General features: G+C 33.8%; 1 protein-coding gene across 13 annotated transcripts in view; it reads right to left on the bottom strand.

Moving 5' to 3' along the window:
- Nucleotides 1–27,444, bottom strand: part of LOC136837493 (uncharacterized) — a 1,465,013-nt gene that overhangs the window by 432,681 nt on the left and 1,004,888 nt on the right. For all 13 annotated transcript variants that reach the window (XM_067102285.1, XM_067102289.1, XM_067102292.1 and 10 more), the window contains one exon: nucleotides 13,180–13,309. In XM_067102285.1, the coding sequence (XP_066958386.1) occupies nucleotides 13,180–13,309 (130 nt within the window). The remainder of the gene's footprint in view (nucleotides 1–13,179; nucleotides 13,310–27,444) is intronic.

Below are 27,444 nucleotides of genomic sequence, written 5' to 3'. Positions count from 1 at the left end.
TATATATATATATATATATATATATATATATATATATATATATTTGTATATATATATATATATATATATATATATATATATATATATATATATATATATATATATATATATATATATATATATATATATATATATATATACACATAAATAGATACATTTACAGATAAATAAAGAGACAGATAGACAGCTTATGGGTGAGATACTTGTTTACCCACCTGCGAAACAAAAACAAAATATAAATGCTGATATTTTCTTGTTTCGAAAGAGTGATGTCGTTACCGATACTGTTAAGTCTGACCAATCAATACTGTCTGTTTCTGTTAAATATTAACGCGAAAATATGAAATATTAACAAATTTCTCTTCATCTTTTAACTTGTCTATCTACATCCCATTCCCCACTCAAACTAATCATATTCTCAGATAAGCGATCATTTGTGGACTCCCTTGCTTCAATTCGCTAATGAACTGTTAATGGAATGACGGCAAATTTGGTGAAGGATTATAAAGGCGGTTGCCTTATGACGTAATAGACTTGTTAGTACTTACAATGTTATCGTGGAATAAATACTTTTACTGTGCATTACCACTCAGTTATCAATGTTCGATATTCTACCGTACAATCAACAGGTACCGATCAAACGTAATTACTAAATATTTAATCAAAATGTTATCGGTTATAGAGATGTGAGCCCCATTTGTAAATATTTAGTGACCTGAAGCAGGTCTGTACGTAAAATGACATTATATAACAAGCGAAGTCACAATGAAGACTTCGTTTGGAAATTTATTTGGTCAAAACTGTCCAGATTATCGTAAGATTATCTTACGATGACAATATGAATTTTTTATTCTTACCAGTAGTGAAATTCAGTGTTCGTGTCTTTAGCTTGCTTGCCCTCTGGGAAATCAATCAACAGTCACTTGGTAAATTACTTGGTAAAGAACACGCAAGAATCAGATAAAATAAAGATCAATAACCAGCAGGGGTCATAGATAACTCACGCTCAGCTGTCAAGTGAATGGGTGGGGCTTTAGAAAAATTTCTTACAAGGGGTCATAGATAACTCAAGCTCAGCTGTCAAGTGAATGGGTGGGGCTTTAGAAAAATTTCTTACAAGGGGTCATAGATAACTCACGCTCAGCTGTCAAGTGAATATGTGGGGCTTTAGAAAAATTTCTTACAAGGGGACATAGATAACTCACGCTCAGCTGTCAAGTGAATGGGTGGGGCTTTAGAAAAATTTCTTACAAGGGGTCACAGATAACTCACGCTCAGCTGTCAAGTGAATGGGTGGGGCTTTAGAAAAATTTCTTACAAGGGGTCATCGATAACTCACGCTCTGCTGTCAAGTGAATGGGTGGGGCTTTAGAAAATCTTCTTACAAGGGGTCATCGATAACTCACGCTCAGCTGTCAAGTGAATGGGTCGGGCTTTGGAAAAACTTCTTACAAGGGGTCATAGGTAACTCTGACTCAGCTGTCAAGTGAATGGGTGGGGTTTTAGAAAAACTTCTTACAAGGGGTCATAGATAACTCACGCTCAGCTGTCAAGTGAATGGGTGGGGCTTTAGAAAAATTTCTTACAAGGGGTCACAGATAACTCACGCTCAGCTGTCAAGTGAATGGGTGGGGCTTTAGAAAAATTTCTTACAAGGGGTCATCGATAACTCACGCTCTGCTGTCAAGTGAATGGGTGGGGCCTTAGAAAATCTTCTTACAAGGGGTCATCGATAACTCACGCTCAGCTGTCAAGTGAATGGGTCGGGCTTTGGAAAAACTTCTTACAAGGGGTCATAGGTAACTCTGACTCAGCTGTCAAGTGAATGGGTGGGGTTTTAGAAAAACCTCTTACAAGGGGTCATAGATAACTCACGCTCAGCTGTCAAGTGAATGGGTGGGGCTTTGAAAAATGTACAAGGGGTAGACAACTCACGCTCAGCTGTCAAGGAATTTAGAAAAACTTCGTACAAGTTGAACTGACAAACGACGGGAATATATTGACCCTTAGCTAGAGAACCTGATCGCCGTCAGAGCAATAGTTACTGATTTATCATAAGCACGGAATAAGTCAAATGCTGTTTAAGCAACTGACTACCTGACGCTGTTCTGCGATCGATAACTTTTGGATCAGACATCGTATTTTTTTGGGAATTGAGATCCGGTTCTGTATTAGCAATAATATTATTATGATTCATGAAATAAATGTTACAGTTATTTCTGTTTACAAAGAAAGTATGCAATCCGTTATGCGATGGACACAGCAGTGTTTATTTAGTCAAAAAACAATCCAACTCCAGAACGAGGTAGCACAAACAGAACTGGAGTTATCAAAACTGATATTAAAAATGTTTTCGTAAACATTTTGGATATTTATAGTTGCCATCCTAGCCTACGTAACTTCTTATTGGAGTAATTCAAACCTAAAATCAAGTCTCTCTCACAATTCCATTGTCCCATAACAACATATAAGGCGTTTGTGGCTTTCCCCTAGTCCAGAATATATATATATATATATATATATATATATATATATATATATATATATATATATATATATATATATATATGTGTGTATGATGTATGTATGTATATATATATATATGTATGTATGTATATATATATATATATATATATATATATATATATATATATATATATATATTCTAATAAACATTTGCTGTCAAGAACTTACAAATGCACAGTCAATTACCTTTTCGTTTGTATTATATTAATGAAATAAGGAAAACCGAAAGTGGTAACACATCCGTAAGCTGGAAACACGAATACTTTTTTTTGGCAAATTTTTACCAGCCATAATTTTTGTCAAATTTTACACCTTTACTAGCATGGTGAAATTCTGGATGATCAAGGGGAAAAAAAGTCCTTTTGTGAAAGAGTAAGCATGAAAAACAAATTTTTCACCTTCATTTTCTTTCGGTGTATTTTTTTTCGAATTTTTTTGTTGCTTTGACGTTTATTAGGGTTTCCCATCCCCTTAATGACTACCTCTAAATAAACTACTCTCGGCGCAGCATTATTAAAAATTTAACGATAATAACAATTTATTCTGAATCTTTAGAGCTTCATCAACAAATTAAATGTTGATTTATTGCATCATTTCGATCCCTTGGTTATGACAATAATTATCAAATATAGCGCGTGCCCCTGAAAACTATTAATTATGAGCTGTCACTCAGTTCATAAAAAAAAACACCTACATTTTTACACTGAAATTCTGTATTAAGTAGAATGAACATTATTACATCGATGAGTGGTGGCAAAATCTTTCATAAAGCTGAATATGATGGTTCGGCACTCAAAGGTGACGGTAAAATGCAGTAAAAAAAAATAATTGTTTTTATTATTTGGTGCGTATTCATTCGTATAGAACCACCAAATAAATAAAATAAATAAATAAATAAATAAATAAATAAATTAATTAATCAATTAACTAGCACAGGAAGCTTCCATGCAACAGAATACCCTTATGTTTAGAAACTGAAAGAGAAAGCAAATTGTGACAGAATTAACAACCAATAAAAAAATATAAGGAATATTTGCATACTCTTCTTCTGGTATTCACTTGAAGGAGTCGACTGTGTCATCAGAGGATAAATGCACCGAGATGCAAACAGAATAAAGGAAGATTTTCAGGTACAACAGTCTTAGGTCTCTGTTGCTTGCGCAGAGGCCTGAGGTCCATATCAGGCCTATTACACCATTTCACATATTCAACTCTCATGATCCGATTTAGGACAACTACTTGAACTGGCATATGCCACCAACAACGTCTAAATTTGTTAACTGCATGGATTGAGAGGCATTGAGCGAATGTGGAGGTACTTGATTTCAAATGATGATTCCTTCCGTTCGGATAATTGGAAGCGGGGAGGGCGGGGAGTTGTTTATAGTTCTTTATAAGGTTACTCTTCCCAATCTCTTTCCCCTTTATTTTGCACAACTCAGGTTTGGGATAGGTAATGTATTAAGTTACACGTCCATAGCCCCGTGCACATAAAAGGAGTGGATTTTAAGAACCCCAGTTTCCATGGGATTCAAATGATGCATAATAACAAACAGCTTCACCCGGCTTTTGGGAGACAGCGAACTTCTCGTTCTCTCGCTGTAATAAGCTTGAAACACCAAGTTGTAAACGGCGTAACTGTCCCTTGAAATTTGTTTTAACCAATAGCTTTCAACCCCCTTCCTCCCACCCCACCCTTTTTTAATCTCCCTTGCAAAAAGTTTTTCTACTTGAATCCGCCAGCGCGCTCTCTCTCTCTCTCTCTCTCTCTCTCTCTCTCTCAACCAATTCATTTTTTTGTTGGGGGTGAATCCGACAGCGGAGCGAGTCCAACTTCATTTAATCCTCGTATAAGCAATCGGCTTATGAGGGATTAAAGTCGCACGAGTAAACATCACAGCCAGGACACTTGCACAATGATACTTCGAATACTTCCAACACATGTGCATTACGGCGAGTACCTCTCCTGACAAGTACTACCGCCGATGTGACGAGGCTCAAGATTTTGACTTTGACAAACGTGTCCTGCGACGAAATTTGCTTTATACATACTCGACAGCTCATGTGGCAGCGGCCTGTTCATGGGAAACACTAATTCAGAAGCAGAAATATTAAAGCAGAGGCTAAAGAACTGGCCAAGCATATATACATAACGACGGGTTCTATTCCTGACTATCTAAACTGTGAAGTGACGCAGGCTACTATTTTGGCAAATAACATGCAATGTCACTTCGAATTCTTCCGGCAACGAATTACGACAAACAATTCTGACGTGTATCACGGCCAGTAAAGCTCGTAACAAAAGCTACGGCCTGGGAGTAAATCTAAATGTTTGGACGATTAAACGTTTACTACCACCAGTCTTGCTGCTAACAAACTTACTGCAGTGTCAATGATCGGAGGGTTTGCCATACACGAATGCAATATGATAAATACTATTCCAAAAAACCCACGTGGTTAATGAGAGTGGAGGTGAACTTTTTGATACACAATAGTATTACCACGAATCCTGCTGCGGATTAACTCGATAGCCGGTGTTACAGAGGAGATTTTGACAAAAGCTATTTCCGACGCTATAGCTTACCGTGTGTGCTTGCGTGGTAAGGAAGGCGACGTGACCTCGTTCTGTTTACTGGGGACGTGTGTTTGATTCCCGCTACCAGACATCAGAATTACATCATATTTCTTGCATTTGGATCTACGGCTTTGTAGTGACAAGCGTATCCAAAAAGCATGAAGAATTCGAGAAGTTAAGAGGGCATTGTGGCTATTACAACCAAACACGCGTGTGTGTGTGTGTGTATATATATATATATATATATATATATATATATATATATATATATATATATATATATATATATATATGCACGCGCGTGTGCGGTTGTAATAACAACAATGCCTATATATATATATATATATATATATATATATATATATATATATATATATATATATATATATGTATATATATATATATATATATATATATATATATATATATATATATATATATATATATATATATATATATATATATATATATATATATATATATATATGTTTAAAAAAATTACAGTAGACGCTCGTGACTTCAGTGTATAAGCGAATCCTACAGTAAAATGACAGGCAGAAGTTCAGTACCAAGCGCTTTCACGATGCGTTAATAAATGTGAAAGCGCCTGGCACTGAACTTCTGCCTGTCATTTTCCTGTGGGATTCGCTTATGCACTGAAGTCACGCGCATCTACTGTGATTTATATATATATATATATATATATATATATATATATATATATATATATATATATATATATATATATATATATATATATATTTTAAATATCTCATTGTTAATGAAATTATATATATTTTTTAAATATTCAGTATAACAGTATAACTTACGCCAAGATAAGTCCTCATGTTCTCTTACCAAGACCAGGATTCGAACCTATGCCTTTGGGGTTGAAAGGACGGTGACCGAAGCCCTTCTCCTAGACTACAATCTTTCTATTTTAAGTTTCAAAATACATGGTTACGAATACTGAACAGGGCAGGAGAACTTAACACAAATAATTTCCCTTAGGTAAAGTGAATTCGATATTAAGGGTTATTTGTGGCTTAATTTTTGAATGTATACAAATATCATGTGTAACATGAGCGAAATATTTTATAAATATATATATATATATATATATATATATATATATATATATATATATATATATATATATATATATATATATATATATATATATATATATATATATATATATATATATATATATATATATATATATATATATATATATATATATATATAATATATATATTTATATATATATATATATATATATATATATATATATATATTAGATATATATATATATTTATATATATATATATATATATATATATATATATATATATATATATATATATATATATATATATATACACACACACACGTACATACATACATATAGACATAAACGAGTGTTTTACAGTCCAACCAAGACAACTGAACGACGATAAGGACGGGGAAAAAAATGATATTCAGCCCTACGAAAAGTCGTACTTCCACAATGAACAAGAGCTGATGCAACTGCTATTAAAACCTGCCATGACAACGAGTCAAGATCAAGAAGGAAAATTGTTGTTGAAAATTGGATTTTTTCTTAAGAGTTCATCAGCCGAGAAAGCCTACAGGTCAAGATCGTGACACAAATAAGAGCACAGTGACAAATCGAGATCCTGTTGAACACTAGTCTCTTTGGCGGAGGCTATAATTCAGACATCAGATTATCAGCATTAATATCATTCTTGACGTATACAAGGTACAGTATTTTACCGATCCAATTACTGAAGACAATGACACCGTGTGTGAGTCATTGTATAGTAACGACTGACTGATCATAATCTTTTATAATCCTTAAATTAAAGGTGTTGACGTGTAGCAGACAGACAATTCAAAAGCATTCAGTAGACAGAATACCTTCAGCTAGGCTTTTCACATATGCAGTCGGCGATGCCGATCGAAATTTCGGTCTACCTCAACGCCAAATCAAAGTCCTTCAAAAGAAGGCATCGTGCTTACCCCATACAAAAACATGGGAAAAAGCACGTTAAAAGAAGAAGAAGAAGAAGAAAAGAAGAAGAAGATGATGGAGTATTTAAACCAGCAAAAAGCAACGTCTTTATGCAAGTGTTTGCACAATGTCTCAAGGGCTCGTGAACAGAATTTGGAGAAAACTTGACCGTTAAATGCACTGAGCAACTCGTGACAGATGGTGAATTTCTGTGAGAAATCCGCATGTGCAAAAACGTTAGAGCAAAATCTCCCAAATATTAATCCTACTGAGGTCACCTAAAGAAAAAGACTGCCAAGTTTCATCAAACACCACACACACACACACACACAAACACACACCAGGGGACAAGCCTTAGGCCTCTTTCCAGCTTTATTGGTGGAGGTATACCTACAGGAAACCTTGTGAAAGTTTACGGTAGAAGATGGTGACTAATTACTTCCAATTTTACCCTGAGAAAAGTTAAAGTTAACTGAACTGTCTGACTTTAAGTAAATGTTAAAGGTAAATTAACTTTTGGGACCTTCTTTCGGTTTGCGACATGTAAATATAATTATGAAGTCTTAAAATCACAATTAATTTTTCTTTTTACATGTTCAATGGCAACAAGTGATCACGCCCATTATGTTGCTTTAAAAAAATCTTATTACCAACTGCTGTACAATATCCTACTAAAGCTTTATAAAATACTGTAATGTCAGATATCGCAGGCACAGTTACGATACCAACCTGATTTTGATTTAGCTCGAGTTCTTGAGCAATAGTGATTACCAGGTAATTAAATACGCTAGAAGTGAAGTAAAACTTTGTCCAGAGTTAGCTTTGAACACTGTAACTAATATCTTTATCTATCTATCTGTCTATATATACATATATATATATAATATATATATATATATATATATATATATATATATATATATATATATATATATATATATATATATATATAAATATATATATACTCGGTAATTGGGCGGCTACTTAGAAATCTTAGCTTAATGATGAAAAAATATTGCCAAGACCAGGAAGAACATTCTTTATTACGAGCTTTCGAGTTGTAAAACCTCATCATCAGGCTGAAAAACCGGCAAGGATGATAATCGATGAAATTACAATAAAATGAATTGTCATAATAAGTCTTCAGCAAAAATACTAACCAAATATATAAAACGAACAGTAAATACAAACTAAAAGGGCGAGACGCAAAATAACGAAAAATTAAAAACGAACACAAACATAAAAATATAAAAAAACAAGTTGAAATGTAAACAAACTACCACTCACAAAGTAAAACATTTAACGACCCACTTGTGCACCTACTATGAAATTACACGATAACTAGTTGAATACCAGACGAGTTGTTGTTAAATTCCTGTTTCACCTTTTTAATAACGAGCGACTCTGAAATCAAAAGGTCCAGTCTATTTGAACAAAATGACAGTGCTGATGGCATTTTTACTTTAGATGGTAAATTATATAATCAAATAGATGGAACAGCTATGGGAAATTCCCATGGACCTGTACATGCGGAATGCTTTATCGGTTATTGTGAAAGGATTTGGAAGTCTGAATGCCCTAGTGCTTTCAAACCCTTGTATTATCGTAGGTATGTAGATGATACTTTCCTTGTGTTTAAGGAATTATCACATGTTGATTTGTTTTTTAAATATTTTAATTCTCGTCACCCTAACATTTCTTTTACTTGTGGGACAGAACAGGATAAGTTGTCATTTTTAGATGTACAGGTATATAGAAATAGTGGGAAATTTGAGACCTCTGTTTATAGGAAAAGTACGTTTACTGGCTTGGGATTGAATTACCACAGTTTTTCACCAAAGTTGTTCAAGAGGAATTCAATACGCACTTTGATAAATAGAGCCTACAATGTTTGTTGTGATTTTAATTTTTTTCATCAAGATATGGTCTTCCTCCTGAATTATTTTTCCGAAACTCATATCCCATTTTTGTATTCTACAAAGTTCTGAAAAATTTTTTAAATGAAAAGTTTTGTCCCAGACCAGTGTACAGTACTGCTAGTAAAGATGTAAAGTATATTAAATTGCCTTACCTTGGTCATACTAGCTATATGGTCCGAAAAAAGTTACAAGAAATACGTAAGCATTGTTTCCCTCAAATTAGTTTCCGGTTTGTTTTCAATAATCCTTTTACTGTAAGATCACTTTTGAGGGAGAAGCCTACTCTGCCTGTGGACCATAATTCCTGTGTCGTTTACTTGTTCACTTGTTCGCAGTGTGGTCTGCGATACGTGGGATCCAGTTCCCGCTGGCTCAGACACAGAATTTTGGAACACAGAAGTCTTTCTATTAGAAATAGGTTTCCTCTTTCCAAACCACCCTTTTCTGCCATTAGGGAACACAGTTTAGCACAGGCCCATCTTTCACTGACCTGGATTTTCAGGTACTGTCTTTTTGTTCAAATAGACTGGACCTTTTGATTTCAGAGTCGCTGGTTATTAAAAAGATGAAACCGGAATTGAACAACAACTCGTCTGGTATTCAACTAGTTATCGTGTAATTTCATAGTAGGTACACAAGTGGGTCGTTAAATATTTTACTTTGTGAGTGGTAGTTTGATTAAATTTCACCTTATTTTTTTATATTTTTATGTTTGTGTTCGTTTTTAATTTTTCGTTATTTTGCGTCTTACCCTTTTAGTTTGTATTTACTGTTAGTTTTATATATTTGGTTAGTATTTTTGCTGAAGACTTATTATGACAATTCATTTTATTGTAATTTCATCGATTATCATCCTTGCCGGTTTTTCAGCCTGATGATGAGGTTTTATACCTCGAAAGCTCGTAATAAAAAATGTTCTTCCTGGTCTTGGCAATATTATTCATCATTAAGCTATATATATATATATATATATATATATATATATATATATATATATATATATATATATATATATATATATATATATATATATACAAATATATATATCATATGAAACACATATACACACACTACATTGCAGAAACACACACACACACACACACACACACACACACACACATATATATATATATATATATATATATATATATATATATATATATATATATATATATAATATATATATAAATATATAAATCTGTATATGTATGTGCCATTCTTGACGTACTACACAATCACTGAAAGCTCATATTTTGTGTGCGCTTGTGTTTGCTATATGGCCAACGTTCTGCCAATAATATATTAAAGGGAAGCAACGAGCAAAACTAGTAAGGAAGTCAGAGCCAGAAGGTAAATTGTACATTAAGGGTATTATTAATTTGCATATCATCCCAGGTCTAAATCAAATAACCCCAATTAACATAATTCGATTAGCAATAAAACCCCGGTGGGTGAATGTCTTAAAATTAAAATCCCTCGCTGGAGAATTTCCTTGCTTCTGAAAATGAATATTCTTGGGTCGAGGACTCTCTTAATGACATAAAAAGGAAAATTCTTAGGACGATGAATTCCTTATCATTTTAGGAATTCCCTCTGAAATGCAGTACAAATGGAATGCCATTTCGCATTAAACGTAGTGAATTGCATGTATTGCCTTCGTATTAAGCAAAGTCTTATTATTTATCTATCTGTTTATCTATTCATTCATTCATTCATCTATTTACTTATTTATCTTTTAATTCCATTTGAAATCTTTGATAACCTTCCGGTTCTCTACTGGGATGAACATGCTAGCTCCATGACCTTTTCGACCCTGGTAGCAGCCTATCACAATCGACTGACTATAATGTAGCCAGTTTACTGTCACTGGCACGGTAGGACCGGTAAATATTGGACCAATGGAGATATATATACATATATAATATATATATATATATATATATATATATATATATATATATATATATATATATATATATATATATATATATATATTCTTCTTCTTCTTTTAACGTGCTTTTATTCCCATTTTTGTATGGGGTACGATGCCTTCTCTTGAAGGACTTTTTTTGATTTGGCTTTGGGGTAGACCTGTGGTCTCGATCGGCTGCCCTGCCTGACATCGCTTAGACCCCGGTACGTATATTTCATGTATCATACCCGACCCAACGCCCTTTCTTCCCAGCAGCGAGAAGTCATTGCGCGGGTATGGCGAGAGTTCGAGACGTGTGAGATGTTTGTTATGTTTTTTTAGAAGGTGTTATAGTGGCTTTGTTTTGTGTGTGTATTTAGTCTGTAACATCCATTTGCTTTTTAAGCAAACCTATCCGTTGATTACATATATAATCCCGGGATGTCTACACGGATAGCAAAGTGTCTGCCTCTCTGACCAGTCGGCTGCGGTTTTGAACCCGCGCCACAGACCTCTACGAAGTCCGAAGCTGCTGCTGTAACCGACTGAGCCACCGAGTATATAATACACATATATATGTATATGTATATATATATATATATATATATATATATATATATATATATATATATATATATATATATAATTCCTATCGCTTGACAAGTATAGGCCCTAATATGAAAAAAAAAAATCTGTATTCTGAATAAATGCCAAATCATGGAGGAGCTCCAGTGCAGATAACTTTCACGAAATTAGCCGCTTCATACACTCGTACAGAAGGCTCACCAGCATAGTGTCGCACCCCTTACTCACACTATAACATTAACCCATATTCTGCACTGAGTTCTGGCGTTACCTGGGCACGATGGTCCTTTATTTTCTATTCCTCTTAAATCTGCATCTACCCAACAGCTCCTAAGCGTCCTTCCCTTCCTCCACCACACACATCAAAGGCCATATTTTCCTCATAACCTAGCACACACACACACACACACACACATATATATATATATATATATATATATATATATATATATATATATATATATATATATATATATATATATATACTGGTCACTTTTTTCCCATGTTTACATGTATCTGTGCACATACATATGTGTGTATATATTATATATATATATATATATATATATATATATATATATATATATATATATATATATATATATATATATATATATATGTGTGTGTGTGTGTGTGTGTGTGTGTGTGTGTATGTATGTATGTATATGGCCAATTTAACTGAGTGAAACAACCCCTGAACACAGAAGTGGAGCTGCTGAAAAAAAATTGTTTACAATATGTTTGCAATACTAATACCGATGGAGGAATTGGTTTTACAGATAAAGCCATCCGAGAGGCTTTGTAATAAATGCAGGTCTTAGAAAGTTTACCATTTGCCTTTGTTGGTGTTTTATACCTGAATGGATGAAATAAGGAGAAATGATTACGTAAGACCACATGTAGGTGTGGGTGGGTGATAAAAGAGAAATGGTACTGAATGGAAAGCATATGAATTTGAAAATGATCATGATTTGGCTGGTAGGAGCATTGAGAAATTGCCGAGACGTCTGAAATAATTTGGAAGTGTTCGTAACAAAAGAATGTTGAATAAAGGCAAAATAAAAGATGATTGTAAAGGAACGAAGGAAAAACGGAGTTAGAACATATTCTTGTAGATGAAAGCTGAACATAATTGCCTGACTTTCACATTCACCAAAGGGCAAAAGATGTAGATCATGAAGGGATAAGAAAAAGTGATTTCCCAGAACAACAGAGAAATCAGCTCAGGGTGGACGTTTGAGGAGGAAGGCCATCAATTACCTCTTGCCAATGTAAGATCAAAGGGTACTTGAAAGGAAGAAGGATGCTGTACTGGCTATTTTTCTTATAGAGATGACATCCCTAAAAGTCAGGCAACTATACAGTTTCTCTTTCCATCACTGGGTTTCTTTAGTGGAAATATTCAAGAAGGGTTAATATGATATACAAACACTATTATCTAAGCTCTTAATTATTGGAAATTTCGGTTTCAAGAAAACTTTATTCTTCTCAAGACTACTAGATAAAATGAAAGTTGAAAAATACGAAAATATGGGAAAACCTTGAAAACAACAATTAAAATATGGACCCATAGAAAATTAATTCAGAGAGAAGGAGACAGTGAAGTGAGAGGTAGTGTGAGAGAAATGTAACATCTACAGCACCTTACCTGTAAATGGGGTCTTTATCCTCATCCTTATACCAGAGGATCAGGTTAACCTTATCCTGCGGGTCGGTTGGGTTAAGGTCACAGGGCAACGAGGCACTCTCCCCTTCTACCCCTTCCACCGTTACCAACACTGCAAGAAAAAGAAAAATACATATAATGAATATCCTAAAGGAAAACAACACTCTTTTACAAATATAAAAGTTAAAGTTTTCATATCTGCTACTGCAAAAGGAAGATAGAACTGTTATTACCTTACTTCAGGATAAACGAAAAACAGTATAAAATATAATTTTCAAATCACTGCACGATATTGATATAAAGTATTAAATTTCTTACGCAAAGTATGGTATGTATTTCAGAAAAAACTGCAAAAAAAAGGAAATATTTTAGAATAGGACGTTTTTCATCAATATCAGGTGAAAAAAATGACAATTACTTTCTCTAAGATAAAGCTACCGTATAATACAGAACACAAGATTCAACTGCTTTTAACTTCGAGAATCCAACAATCTACACAAACTCATTATTAACATAATTCGATTAGTAATAAAACCTTGGTGCGTGAATGTCTTAAAATTAAAATCTCTCGTTGATAGACGAATTTGGAGATGAAATAAATAAGTAAAAAATTGTTCCGAAGTTTCTTCGGCGCAATCGAGTTTTCTGTATAGCGTATATTGCTGTATGAAACACTCAGCCACGGCCCATAAATCTTGTTGTTGGCACCTATAGCTGTGCCAAGCGTACCATCATGGCTAAATTTAACTTTAAATAAAATAAAAACTACTTAGGCTAGAGGGCTGCAATTTAGTATGTTTGATGATTGGAGGGTGGATGATCAACATATCAATTTGCAGCCCTCTAGCCTCAGTAGCCTTTAAGATCTGAGGGCGGACAGAAAAAGTGCGAAGGACAGACAAATAGCCACCTCAATAATTTTCTTTTACAGAAAACTAAAATGAAACAACTTTTTTCTTTCCGTTGAAAACCAGGAAAGAAATGTTAATTCTGAATTCATTTCAGTAACATAAAATTAATATCTAGGTCATGAAATTTGACTGCTCTTCCTCAAAGAGAGTAAATTCTGATTTACGAAAAATACTTAACTGACTTTTCCCTCTTCCAGTCGCTATCGGGGTGCTTGTGTTATCATTAAATGATCCAGGATTCTATCTCGAGCCTCGGTTTTTTTTTCAAAGCTATTGTGCCTCGATGGACATAAGCAATGAATTATGAGTTTGGTGGCCAGTCGACCGTTCTGGGTTGTTAGTTTGGATTGAACGAGATTAATTGATTGATTAGTTGTCTGGCGTCAAACTACCGGGGTTATTAATGCTAGGAGAGAGAGAGAGAGAGAGAGAGAGAGAGAGAGAGAGAGAGAGAACATTGCAGATGTGAGCGACCAGTGTTAAAAAAGAATACTGTGCGGAGTAAGGAATTGAAACTTACATTTCCCCCTCACTCCTCCCCAGCTCTCTCTCTCTCTCTCTCTCTCTCTCTCTCTCTCTCTCTCTCTCTCTCTCTCTCGCTTTGTTGTTAATCATAAAAAAATACATATATGAGTAAATATGTGACTACAAACAAAGGAAAATATTGATTTGCAGCACCCTGTTTTTCCCTATTCTTTTTAAAATATTACTTTACATAGATACCTTCGCTAGGAATCAAACTACAGCAGTTACAAAAAACGAGCAACCTCGTATTACCATCTCTTAAGTTATACATTCCCTGAAGGATTTGTAAATAATCGCAAACAACGTAAATTCAAAACCCACGGTAAAAACGATTTGTGCAAATTCTCAAAGGAAATCTAATGTGTCGAGATTCATAAAAAAATTAAAAACTTAAGAACAAAACTCATACCTATAAAGTAAAGATGTACTTCATCAGAGGTAAACGAAAAATACACAATTTATAAAGAAACACGCTTTTTAGTATCTTGCCACCAAATATTAAACCAAGTAGCCAAAAAATTATTAATTTATTACCATGAACTAGAGCCAGAAATTGTAGGAGATAGAAATTAAGTTCTCGCTACACAAATATTAAAGTGATATTAAAGTTTAGCGGGAAATGCTAAAAGATGTCTGAAAATCAACGATATTCTAAAACCAGGGTTACCGAAGCCTGTGTTGGAGAGGTTAATTTATTATGCTTATTATATCTTTAATACAGTATTTATCCTTTTAATTCAGGGCCAACTTAGCGTACTTCTGTTGAAAATTCATGACAGTTTTGCTGTCTGTACAAGGAATTCCCGTTTCATTACATGGATTCCCTTCTGGTAGTTATAATCCTCATACTGTAAACCTTATTTGCATTTTCAAGTCCTTTTCTGTAAACCAACCCTTATAGTGGACGCTTTCTTCTCATTAGAATTCACACAATGAGGCATGGAAACATTTTTGTTGTTGTTTATTTCTTCCCCAACTTGTAAGAAATTGAACATTTTTGGGAGGGACAGGGAGAAGTATTTTGGGAACGGGGACTTCGCAGTCTCTCTTCTGAGCGTCCTGAAATGATCACGGCTTTGAACCGCATGGTAAACGGAAAACAGCTCATGGTATTATGTACACACACACACATATATATATATATATATATATATATATATATATATATATATATATATATATATATATATATATATATATATATATATATATATATATATATATATATATATATATATATATTTTTTTTTTTTTTTTTTTTTTTCAGTCGTGTGTTTGAACGGCAGCAAATACAGGTTAAATTCTCAGGAACAGCGCATGTACTTTCAATGACTCTATTTAGCTTATTTCTTAAGAACAAAGTAGTGTTTTTGCATGTTTCAGCTGCTTTGTCAAAGTTAATGGATCTTGTCACTTGACTATTTTTTGCTCGATTCCGTTTCGTCATGCATGTTTACTTAATAAGCATGAATTTAACTTTCATAAAAGTGAGGCGATTACTCTTTGTCATGAAAACCGTTTAAAGTCAATCGGGTTTACCAGAAAGCTCTTCATTCGACTGCGCCTTTCCTTTCCATTCGTAGGGGCTTCAGCAACGTTCTTTCCTGGTAACGTTACAATCTTCGGATTGCTCGCTTCGATAACTGGTTCATTCCGGCGTCTACGAAGCTTTGGAAATCTCTCCCTGGTTTCACACTACTTACTACCACATATGCTTAAAACGGGTCCAGGCACCAAGTCTTTTTTCATTCACTCTTTCAGGCTAGGACTCACTCTTTTTCCTTTCCCATTCTATTTTTTTTTTTTTTTTACCAGGCCCAAATTAAATAAGTGCTCTGGGTCTTTATCTGAACATTTTCTTAAGTTAGGTTACGCTGTGTCGATGTAATAATTTCTGCCATTGAACATATCGCCATCGACCAGCTACCGTGAGAAAAAGGTTCTCAACTATATTTTTCATGGTTCGTAATACAAACTAATAATAAGTATGGTTTTCCCTACCCTGTCGTAATGGCGAACCATGAATGCGTCTAAAATAGCTTTGTAACTTTGCTTAGAAAAACTAGGCAACTAATGGACACTGAAAAAGTGCAGTATTTTGTAGAAAAAAAAACTTGTTTTGATAGATTCCGGTCGAGGGCTATTATTTTTATTGCTATTAGTATCTGCAAGAAAAAAAATCAAGCGCAACGACAGCACCATTATTAATATTTGATGCAGAAATGGTTAAAAAAAAAAACACACACACACATGAAAGGAAATAAAGAGGCCTCCCAAAATGGACGATGTCCATCAAAGAAGAAAATGCATCTACGTCAAAACTTTTCAACTCCAGTTTGTTTATTAAGAGGCGAGAGTGAAAGCTCAGGCAATTTATGAAGAAAAGTTGAAAAGAAAATATGGTCTACATCAACTTTCGTTTAAAAAAAAAAAAGTAAACTTCAGATGAGAGGCGCACTGGATATTAGTTAGCCGGAAGAACTCTATACAAATATTACTAACCTTCCTAGGAGAATTTCCTTACCAAAATTCTGCTTTAATCGTTTAAAACGACACACGCACTTATGCTTAAGAAATACACACACATATATACACGTAAGATAGGTCGTTACCAGTGTAATAAAGAAAATGCAATACCGTAGGTATACATACACATCCAAAAAATAAAGCACATGCGTATACCGAGAAAGAAAGAAAATAAGAGAAATTCTGGCGTATATCTGTATGTATATATGTACGTACGTATCTATATAACTAGAGACGAGTTTCCTCATGCGACAGAAAATGTAGTAACACCACGTACCTTCATCATTTAACATACTCCTAAACCACCGGACCCATACCGTGAAGTTTCTTTATCGTTAAGGTTCCCTAAAACCATCAAAACCATATTATGTAAAACTTGTTGCCCATTATTTGATCTTTAGAGCTTATTCTATACTCCATTCTTGCGGTTATATTTTATGTTGGTAGCCTTTATTGATGAACCTCTGTTCTCCTCTAATTCCGTTCCCGACATATTCATGCGAGAACATATATACGCAGAAACATGTATATCCTTTGCAGACCCATTTATTATACACCTCTATAAAAATGGTCACTAGGTTGGAGCGTAACATCTTGCAGAATTTTCTCTCCTTTCAAAAGACGCTTGGGCAATACACGGAAGAAAACAGGAACTCCCACTATTTGAACATATTTCCATTATATTTTCTGATTTCGTTGTCGCACCTATTCACGACATGAATTAAAAATGTTATGTGCTGCATGCCATGCCTGTCTAAGAGTTATTAGCTTTGAAAGAAAAAAAAAATGAACTGAAAAACTTCTCTACGTTAAATTTTGTCCATTTTTTCTTTGCCTATTGAGGTGCACTAAATATATACCACACGGTTCTACTGCGGCTGCGATTCCGTTCAATATCTGTTCAAACTTGTATTCCCGTGTTTTATGAATATTCTTGTTAGTCGAGTCAGCAGCACTGTAAGATGAATAGTATAAGATATTTTTAATATTTTATATCTTTTCATTTTATTCTCTTTCAAGGCTTTCATTTAGTTGCGTTTATATTTTTACTTATCAACGTACATGCATTTAACTACATATACTTCAACTACTTACAAAGAGCAGAAATAAATGTAATAAATATATTTTTTCTGGGAAACATTCCTAATCCTCCACCTGGGTTGATCTTGGCAATGTTGTGCACAGTAACATTCAATCTCACATCAGAATGAATATGAAATCATGTTCAGATGTGATTTCGTTGATAGAATTTAGGGGCATTTTCAGTCATTCAGTGCTTCAGATAATGAAATTATTTGATTAATTGTGGGTTATCTGGCGTCACAACTACCAGGGTCACCGACGCCGTCAGATAATGAAAAAGAGGAAGTTGGAGTGTTTGGAGAGCAAGATAAAGAGAACCAGCAAATAATGAAGTACAAGGATCTGAAGGTGGAATAGCGAGAACACTCCACAACTGCAACAAAAAGTACCAGAGGTGTTGGACAGCACAGGCTGAGGAAAGGAGGCGGGAATGGAGGTACAGTAAAGGGCTGAAAAGAGGATGCAGCTACGGTACCGAAGGGACGCTGCAAACACCCTTCAGTAATATGCCTTAGGGGACAACACCATGATTTCCGTACTCCCTTTGGAATGGAATATAGAGTTTAGGCCAAAGGCCAAGCACTGGGACCTATGAGGTAATTCAGCGCTGGAAAGGAGATGGAGAGAAGGCAGGTTTGAAAGGTGTAACAGGAGGAAAACCTCGCAGTTGCATTATGAAATAATTGTTAGGAGAGGGTAGATAGCAAGGTGGGGTAAGGTTAACTCATTTCTTTACTTCGGTAATTTACTTACTCACCTGAACACATAAATATTCATGTGCACAGTCATAAAACCGCACAGACATATTCACACAGTATTATTATTATTATTATTATTATTATTATTATTATTATTATTATTATTATTATTATTATTATTCAGAAGATGAACCCTATTCTTATGGAACAAGCCCACAGGGGCCATCGACTTGAAATTCAAGCGTTCAAAGAATATGGTGTTCATTTGAAAGAAGTAACAGAAGGTAACAAGAAATACAGAAAGAAGAGATCGGTTATTAGAAAACAAAAAAATAAATAAATAAATGAACAAGCTAATAAATAAGTACCTAAAAAATTTGAAAGTTTAAATTCCATTCACAGAAATATGAAACACGAAAATGTTATTTGTTCAAAACCCACTAAAATATTGGTCTCCACACGGAACTGGAATAAAAGATGGATCTCCAATAATCTAAAAGACCGTGAATCACTTAATCTCCTTGAATACGACAAAACAAAGCTGGATAAAGTATTCAGGTCAAACAAAAACAGACAACAAGCTTTCCGACTCACTCAAAGGGGCGATTGTGTAATATGCTAGATTATGGAGGATTATACAACGTGGAAAATGTATTTGAGTGAATTTATGTATGCAAAGGCACGTATACGTTTGTAAGTCGGTGCTTATGCATATCCTTAACATTAAGCCGGTTTCTATAAATAATGGTTGTACATACGTACACCACAAATACACACACACACAGAGAGAGAGAGAGAGAGAGAGAGAGAGAGAGAGAGAGAGAGAGAGAGAGAGAGAGAGAGAGAGAATACGCCTTACGTTAAGGGTATGGCCTAAAAATCGCACAATGAATAATTGAAGGATCGTTAAAAATTAATACATTTATACAGTATATATATATAGTATATATATATATATATATATATATATATATATATATATATATATATATATATATATATATATATATATATATATGTATATATTATAAAAGGACCTTATTCAAACTGGATGGTATTTAATGGAGTTTTTATTCAAAATACCATCCAGTTTGAATAAGGTCCTTTTAGTAATTCTACTAATGCACAGAACAATTGTGTATGTGATAAAGTTAATATGTATATATATATATATACACATGTATGTATGTACGTATGTATGTATAGGCAAGTGTGTGTGTGTGTGTGTGTGTGTTAGAAAAGCTTAACTGATCCATTTTAATCATACACCATGGTAACGACAAGGGCCATGATAAATAAAGCGAAATTCCAATTATAAACTTCTAATCCATGTAGCAATCAAATTGGGAAAAAAGGAAGGCAACAATGCCATTGGATAGATTCACTGTTATATATACCAGACAAGGAAGTTCATTTAATTCAACAGCAGCCATCACAAGGAAAAATTTCGACCAATTAAACAAACATGGAAACCACACAAACACAATGTTCCAACACGTCATCTGAAATATTGCATATTACGAAACAACGCTCCTCAGTTTCTCCCTTCCCAATTTCTCTTGCGCCTAACTACAAAGCCATACCTTGAACTCATTGAAACTACCAAAGGCTATGTAGTATCGTACGTCAGAATGGCAAACATACATACATACATACATATATAATATATATATATATATATATATATATATATATATATATATATATATATATATATATATATATATATATATATATATATATAGCTATATAAACCACATATTCATATATATATTTGTGTGTGTGCGAGACTACGACTGTACAGGTAGATAGCTACGTGATATAAGTTTATTGTCCATTATACAGTTATTAAAATTACAAGTTCTTAAATAAATATGGTGCAACAAAAGAACACAAGAAGTACAGATATAAATTTTAAGAATTAGAAAAAAACAACCAAAACCAGAAAAAATTAAAACCATACTGTAAAACATTTTCAATATTTTACCTTTTATAAATAAATATTTAAATGAAACTAAATAAAAAAAGGTTTGGATTCAAAATACAGTTCCACTGACAGATATACAGGAGAGGAGAATTAGCTGTTATTAGAACCGAATACTGGTCTGACTTTTTGGTAAAAAAAAAAAAATATATATATATATATATATATATATATATATATATATATATATATATATATATATATATATATATATATATATATATATATTATATATATATAAAGGTAAATTCCACGGAGGAAAATTGAAACAACAGAGTGGTTGCTAGGCCTTTCGACACAGTCTTTTACCAGCAGACTGAAGAGAAATATAAAAGTAAGTTTACGAGAAAGCTCGTATAATTGACAAATGACATACAGATATTCCTGAGGATGGGGATTGTAAAGGAAGATGCACCTGGAATCCAACACTTATTATATTCTCCTTTTGGTAAACAATGACAATTTTGCAAAATGAACATTTAAAAAAAATATTAAACAAACGAACACACAGAAAATATATATAAGCTAACTAATTAGTAACAAAGTCAGTGAATTTATCTATAAGATCATTCTTGAACATGTACTAATCCAGGGGTAAAAATAATACATGCCAGGGCTAAAGTTGAAATTACAGCTGGAAGTAAGCTGTATAACTGCAGATTCTAAAAGATTTTGTGAAGAGAAATCTTTCAATCTGGCAATCACTGAACTGTCAGTCCAATTGATCCTGTGGGAGTTTTCACTTAAATGAATGAATATTGCATTGGATGTTTGCCTAGCTTTGACAAAATACTTATGCTGTTTAATTATCACTTTTAAATCCTTACTAGATTGGCCTATATAAAAAGAAGAGCAGTCCAAGGCTGGAATTTTATCTTGAAGATAAAACAACTGACTACTAATTAGTTACCTTACATATATTTTCTATGTATGCGTATGTTTACTATTTTTTTTTGAAGATGTTCATTTTGCAAAATCGTTATTGTTTACCAATAGGAGAATATATTAAGTGTAGTACTTTTATAAATATGTAATCAACTTAATCACTCCAAGGTCATTTTTAGTGGTCAGTCTCTTCCCCTGTCTAATACTTTAATTAACTCCTCCCTGCTTTTAAGCCAGTTGGGCCTAATCTTTTGAAAAATTTCTCAAAGATTTACCTTTGTTTTGGAAGGTCCACTAATTCGTCAACTGTGTTGGATTCCAGCTGCATCTGTTCCTTATAATCCCCATCCTCAGGGATGTCTGTATGTCATCTGTCAATTATACGAGCTTTTTTATAAACTTACATTTATATTTCTCCTCAGTCAGCTAGTAAAAGACTGTGTCGAAAGGCCTAGCAACCACTCCGTTGTTTCAATTTTCCCCCGGCATTTGCCTTTATTTATACATTCATCATGTTCTACATCTTCGTGACTCACTTGTTATACATATATACACACACATATATACACAAACACACACACACATATATATAACTGTAGACATTTACAAACATTAAACTACAAATGCTGTTTAATATCCAAGTCGTTCTATCTTGGAAATAATAACGAAGGGGAATAATAATTTATAAGTGTTTAGTCATTTGGGGGATTCGATCCACTGACAGCAACAACCTCCGACTTCACCAACGAGTACTCTACCGTTCTGCTTTCAACAGAAGAGTACAGTACTTGTCAACAGACCGGCAGAATACTCGTCACTGAAGTCGGAGGTTGTTGCTGTTGGAGGATCGAATCCTCTAAAGTGACCAACCACATACAAATTATAATTTCCCTTTGGAATTATTTTTGAGATAGCTTTATGTTTGTGTATATAAAAATGTCATGGTGATGTGATAAAAATTCATATATATATATATATATATATATATATATATATATAAATATATATATATATATATATATATATATATATATATATATATATATATATATATATTTATAATATATACATCTCCAGTATTCTCATCCAGGCTTTGGATTCTTTATGTTTATCTATAAAAGTAATGCAAACCTTTTTCTATTCGGAAATATTTATTCACACAGTATCTACAGTAAAAATACAAATATGCCAACAGCGTATGCAAGTGAATGAAAGGCCGCAAATACTTACATAGGGGAACATGTAAAACTGTACTTAAACGAATGAAAGAGTTTTATAAAACCTGAATAGCATATTTCCAGAGCAATGGCATATTTTAAAAATGATACAATATTCAATAGGAAGTAACGAGCTGCATAAAAATGAAGAAAAAAACGAAAAACAAAGGAAAAATACAAGGACAAAATTAAAGGAATCATAAACAACTATTCAAACTGGAGTTAAATATTCAGGAAATCTTTCCATAGCTCAAAGGACAGGCACAAACAATAAAAGATGAAAGAAAACGGAAAAAATCTGGAAAGTCAGGAAGTAGAAAACGAAGGGGCGTATGAGAAAATCCCTGAAAGAGTAAAGGACCAAAAAATCAACTCTGAAAACAAAGGGATTAGAGCAAGTAAAAGTAAGGGAGAGGACGAAAAGGCGAAATGGTTTAAGTCTGAAATACTGGAGGGAAAAGTCTCGGTAATATATATATATATATATATATATATATATATATATATATATATATATTGCATACATATACACAAAAACACACACACACACACACACACACACATATATATATATATATATATATATATATATATATATATATATATATATATATATATATATATATATATATATATATATATACTGACAAGGCAGGGGTATTTATATCACTGTTAGCTATGCAAGTTGCGTGAAAAGTTTAAAAGTAAAGGGGAAATCCAGTATCATGCATACATAGACTTAGAGAAAGCTTATGGTACAATCGACAGACCGGCAATGGGAAGGGTGTTGAGGATGCAAGTTATAGAAGATAAATGGTTGAGAACTATTAGGAGTGTTAACGATGGAAGCCGAGTTTTTTCTGAACATGTAGAAGACAGAGTGATTCGTTTGGTGTCGGGTGTGTTTCGTCTTTATTGGCTGTTCAACATTTTGAATGACGGAAGAAAAATAAGGAACAACAGATGTATGGAGAAGGTAAATAAAAAATACGTTGTCCTACATGGATGGAAGTGCAAGAAGGATGCTTAATTTAACAACTGCATCTCAGACTAAAAGATGTATAGAAAGAGATGCTTTCTGAACTGAATGCAGTCATGGGTCACTGACGTGAATATTCTGAGTATTTTGAAATGTTTTCACAGTGGAAGCAACTAGAGCGGTACAGATAAATGACCAAAGATTAAAAATAGTCACATATATCTAGCGTTTGTGGAAGCCACTTCTGAGGGTGTAAGGTGAGCAATTAAGAGGTTGAAGGAGGGAAAGACACCAGGAGTTCATGGGATTACTACTGGAATGCTACCAAGACAGAAGCTATAGAGGCAATCTGAAGTTATTGAGGAAGAATACTTTAAAAGCTGTTGAGAGCAATTAAAGGCAATTACGACAGAAACGCAGGGTGTTTGAATGTCCAGCTTGGAGTGTGACCAGTTTGTTGCAAAGGTGAATTCTGAGGCATGGGTGTGCTGTCTTTACGGCTATTCAATATCATTACGGATAGAGTGATGCGGTATGTCAGAGAAATAGCATAAAACTTAAGTACATCGTTTCAGCAAAACAAAATGAGCTGTGGATGATTATAATGTGGTTACCACTGTAAATGGAGACCTGGAAAATGGGGCAATGGATGTCAACATGAAAGGTAGAAGAATGGGAGATGTTGGTTTATATGTCTGTTTGAGAGTAAATACAATGAATAATGGTAGGATGCGAAAAGAGGGAAGCCTCAGAGCAGGTGGAGTAAGAAAGGCAGCAGGGCATGTGCAAATGATTACGGACACTTGCAATTTCTATGGAAGCCAAGGTGGGAATGTATGAAGGAACTGCTGAGCCAACTCTCCTACAAGGAAGTGAAGAGTGGATGTTGATCCAAATGAAAGAGAGCAGGTCAGATCTTTTGAGATGAACGGTCTGTGTAGTATGAATGGCAAAAGAAAATTTTAAACGGGGAGAAATTAGGATATACACAGACGAAGTGGCGATAAAGCGGTTAACGTTAAGTGAAAGGTTTGATCTAAGCGTTTGGAGATGGCCGAGTATGAAGAAAGAAATTGCCAAAATACGCTGGTGAAGAGTGCACGCATATTTCGGAAGTGTTTGGAGGAAAGGCACAAAAAGTGTTGCATATATGGTTCATAAAAGGTGCTTGAGAGGGGTGAATTGTGCAGTGCATGTTGGGGTTCGCTGCACAACTAATGATCCTTTGGTGCAGATGCATGAAGGGGTTGATGTTGTGCAAGTTGACGATTCTGCAGTTAATGTAGCAATGCCATTATGCTGTTTCTTGTATGCTGCCAACTCCACTTAGGGAAATGGCTTGAAGTCAAAACATTTTCATATATACTTCTATTCATTACCTTACGAACATAAAAAGGTGAGGATAAATTTAGTTACATTATTTATTCATTAAAATAGACGTATAAACAAATTGATGGGTATAATGTTGAGAAATGGAGTGGCTAGAGATATATCTGTTCATATTCGGATGAAGCACATGTTTAATTGGAAGTAAGATCAATTTGTGGAATGAGGGTGAAACTGTGGCTGTATATGTAATTATGACAATGGGGTACCTTACGATAAAGATTACTGAAGTGTAATTACAGAATATGAGAGAAGCGATCAAGTATGGGAAGGGTATGCAGGAGGAAGAATAAATTAGTCCATAAGAACGAGAGAGAGAGAGAGAGAGAGAGAGAGAGAGAGAGAGAGAGAGAGAGAGAGAGAGAGAGAGAGAGAGAAATTTATGGTAAATAATGGTAATACTGTAGAAGGGGAAAATATGAGGAAATACTTTAAAAACAACAGGTGTATAAGGAAATACATACCGAAGGAAAGGTAAATCAGGATAGGAATGAAGAATGAAAGAAGCAAACGGGAGAAATGCTGTCTTAGGATAATGTAGTCTTGGGTCAACAACGCGGGAATTTTGAAGATATATGAAGAGATTAGAACAGAGGCAGAGGTGAATGACACAATGGTGTTTTTCTTACGTGGGACTGGAGTTAGTGGATACAAAGAAGAACCAAGCTCAAGATTAGTGCAACATTCATACTTAAGCTGCTGAATCAGTAATGAGTCCCCACTGCAGAAAACTTTCTAAACTTTCATCCCTTCACACACCACCACAGACGGATCATCAGAGGCTTGTCATAACACACTATGCAATTCACCTCCATCTCAATCACTTTGTGGGTCTTTCTCTCTTCCTCCTCCTAATACTTCAGAAGTATATCTATACTTTCTTTACCTATGCTAACATTTTGAGCACATCTGACGCATTTCTCCACATATTCTTATCCTTTCAGTGCTTCTAAAGGCACTGTGCACTTCAGCAGCTTAAACTTTCTTATACCATATTCAGCACCAAACTTCTAAAACGCAGCGATGACTCAGTAGTTCCTAATGCACACAATTATATAAATATGTATGTATATATATATATATATATATATATATATATATATATATATATATATATATATATATATATATATATATATTGTGTGCGTGCACGCGTTCCTGATATTTATGGATGCGTAAGTACAGGTGAACGAATACTACATAAGAGCTTCGAGAAGACTACTAAACAGACTATCATGAATATCTCATTATTTTCACAAAAGAACAGATTAAAGTATGACCGAGCGTACGTAGAAAAGTAAGGGAGTTTCTTCATAAAATGATTATTACTGTCCATACTGAAAGCTTTCTACTTAATAATAATAATAATAATAATAATAATAATAATAATAATAATAATAATAATAATAATAATAATAATAATAATATCCGGATCACTACAAACATTCACCAGTATTTCATTTCCCTTCATTTTTTTATGATACGCATATGTCTGAATTCTAAATTTTTTATTAAACATCCGTCATGGTTTATCCCTCAAAGCAAATAATTAAAATTCTAATATAATATATGAAGCAAGAAATAAAAAAGCATAAGAAACAAAACGAAATACACAAGACTTCTAAAGCTTCAAGATCCGTGTTTTAGATTACCGTTATCTTTATGATGGCAATTTAAATAATGCACTTGAAAACTTTTTCGGAGAAAATATGAGAGCGCAATTTAGGACTATGCCTACGAAACTATCAAGAACTTAAGGAATCACTTTTCCAGGATCCTAAAGTCTACTAAATTTTCTGTCAAAAGACTTTTACTGCTTGATAGCATCAATCTACAGTGTACATCAGCATAAGAACTAATCACCAAACGCTGGTAGGTACGAAACAGATGCTTTTGTTAGGTTCTATAACCTCAAAAAATTTGTAAATGTATTGTATTTTGATTTGTAAAGCTTCTGTGTATAGTATACCCAACTACAGTCAGTACCTAATGTCTGATCAGGACATACGAATTGTCAGGTAACTTAACTTTGAAGGATAAGTCCCGTCTCCCA

The sequence above is a fragment of the Macrobrachium rosenbergii genome, chromosome 59, assembly GCF_040412425.1.
Source record: "Macrobrachium rosenbergii isolate ZJJX-2024 chromosome 59, ASM4041242v1, whole genome shotgun sequence".
NCBI classification, from domain to species: Eukaryota; Metazoa; Arthropoda; class Malacostraca; order Decapoda; family Palaemonidae; genus Macrobrachium; species Macrobrachium rosenbergii.
The sequence above is the reverse complement of the archived record's forward strand: the minus strand, read 5'-3'. Positions and strand labels throughout refer to the sequence as shown.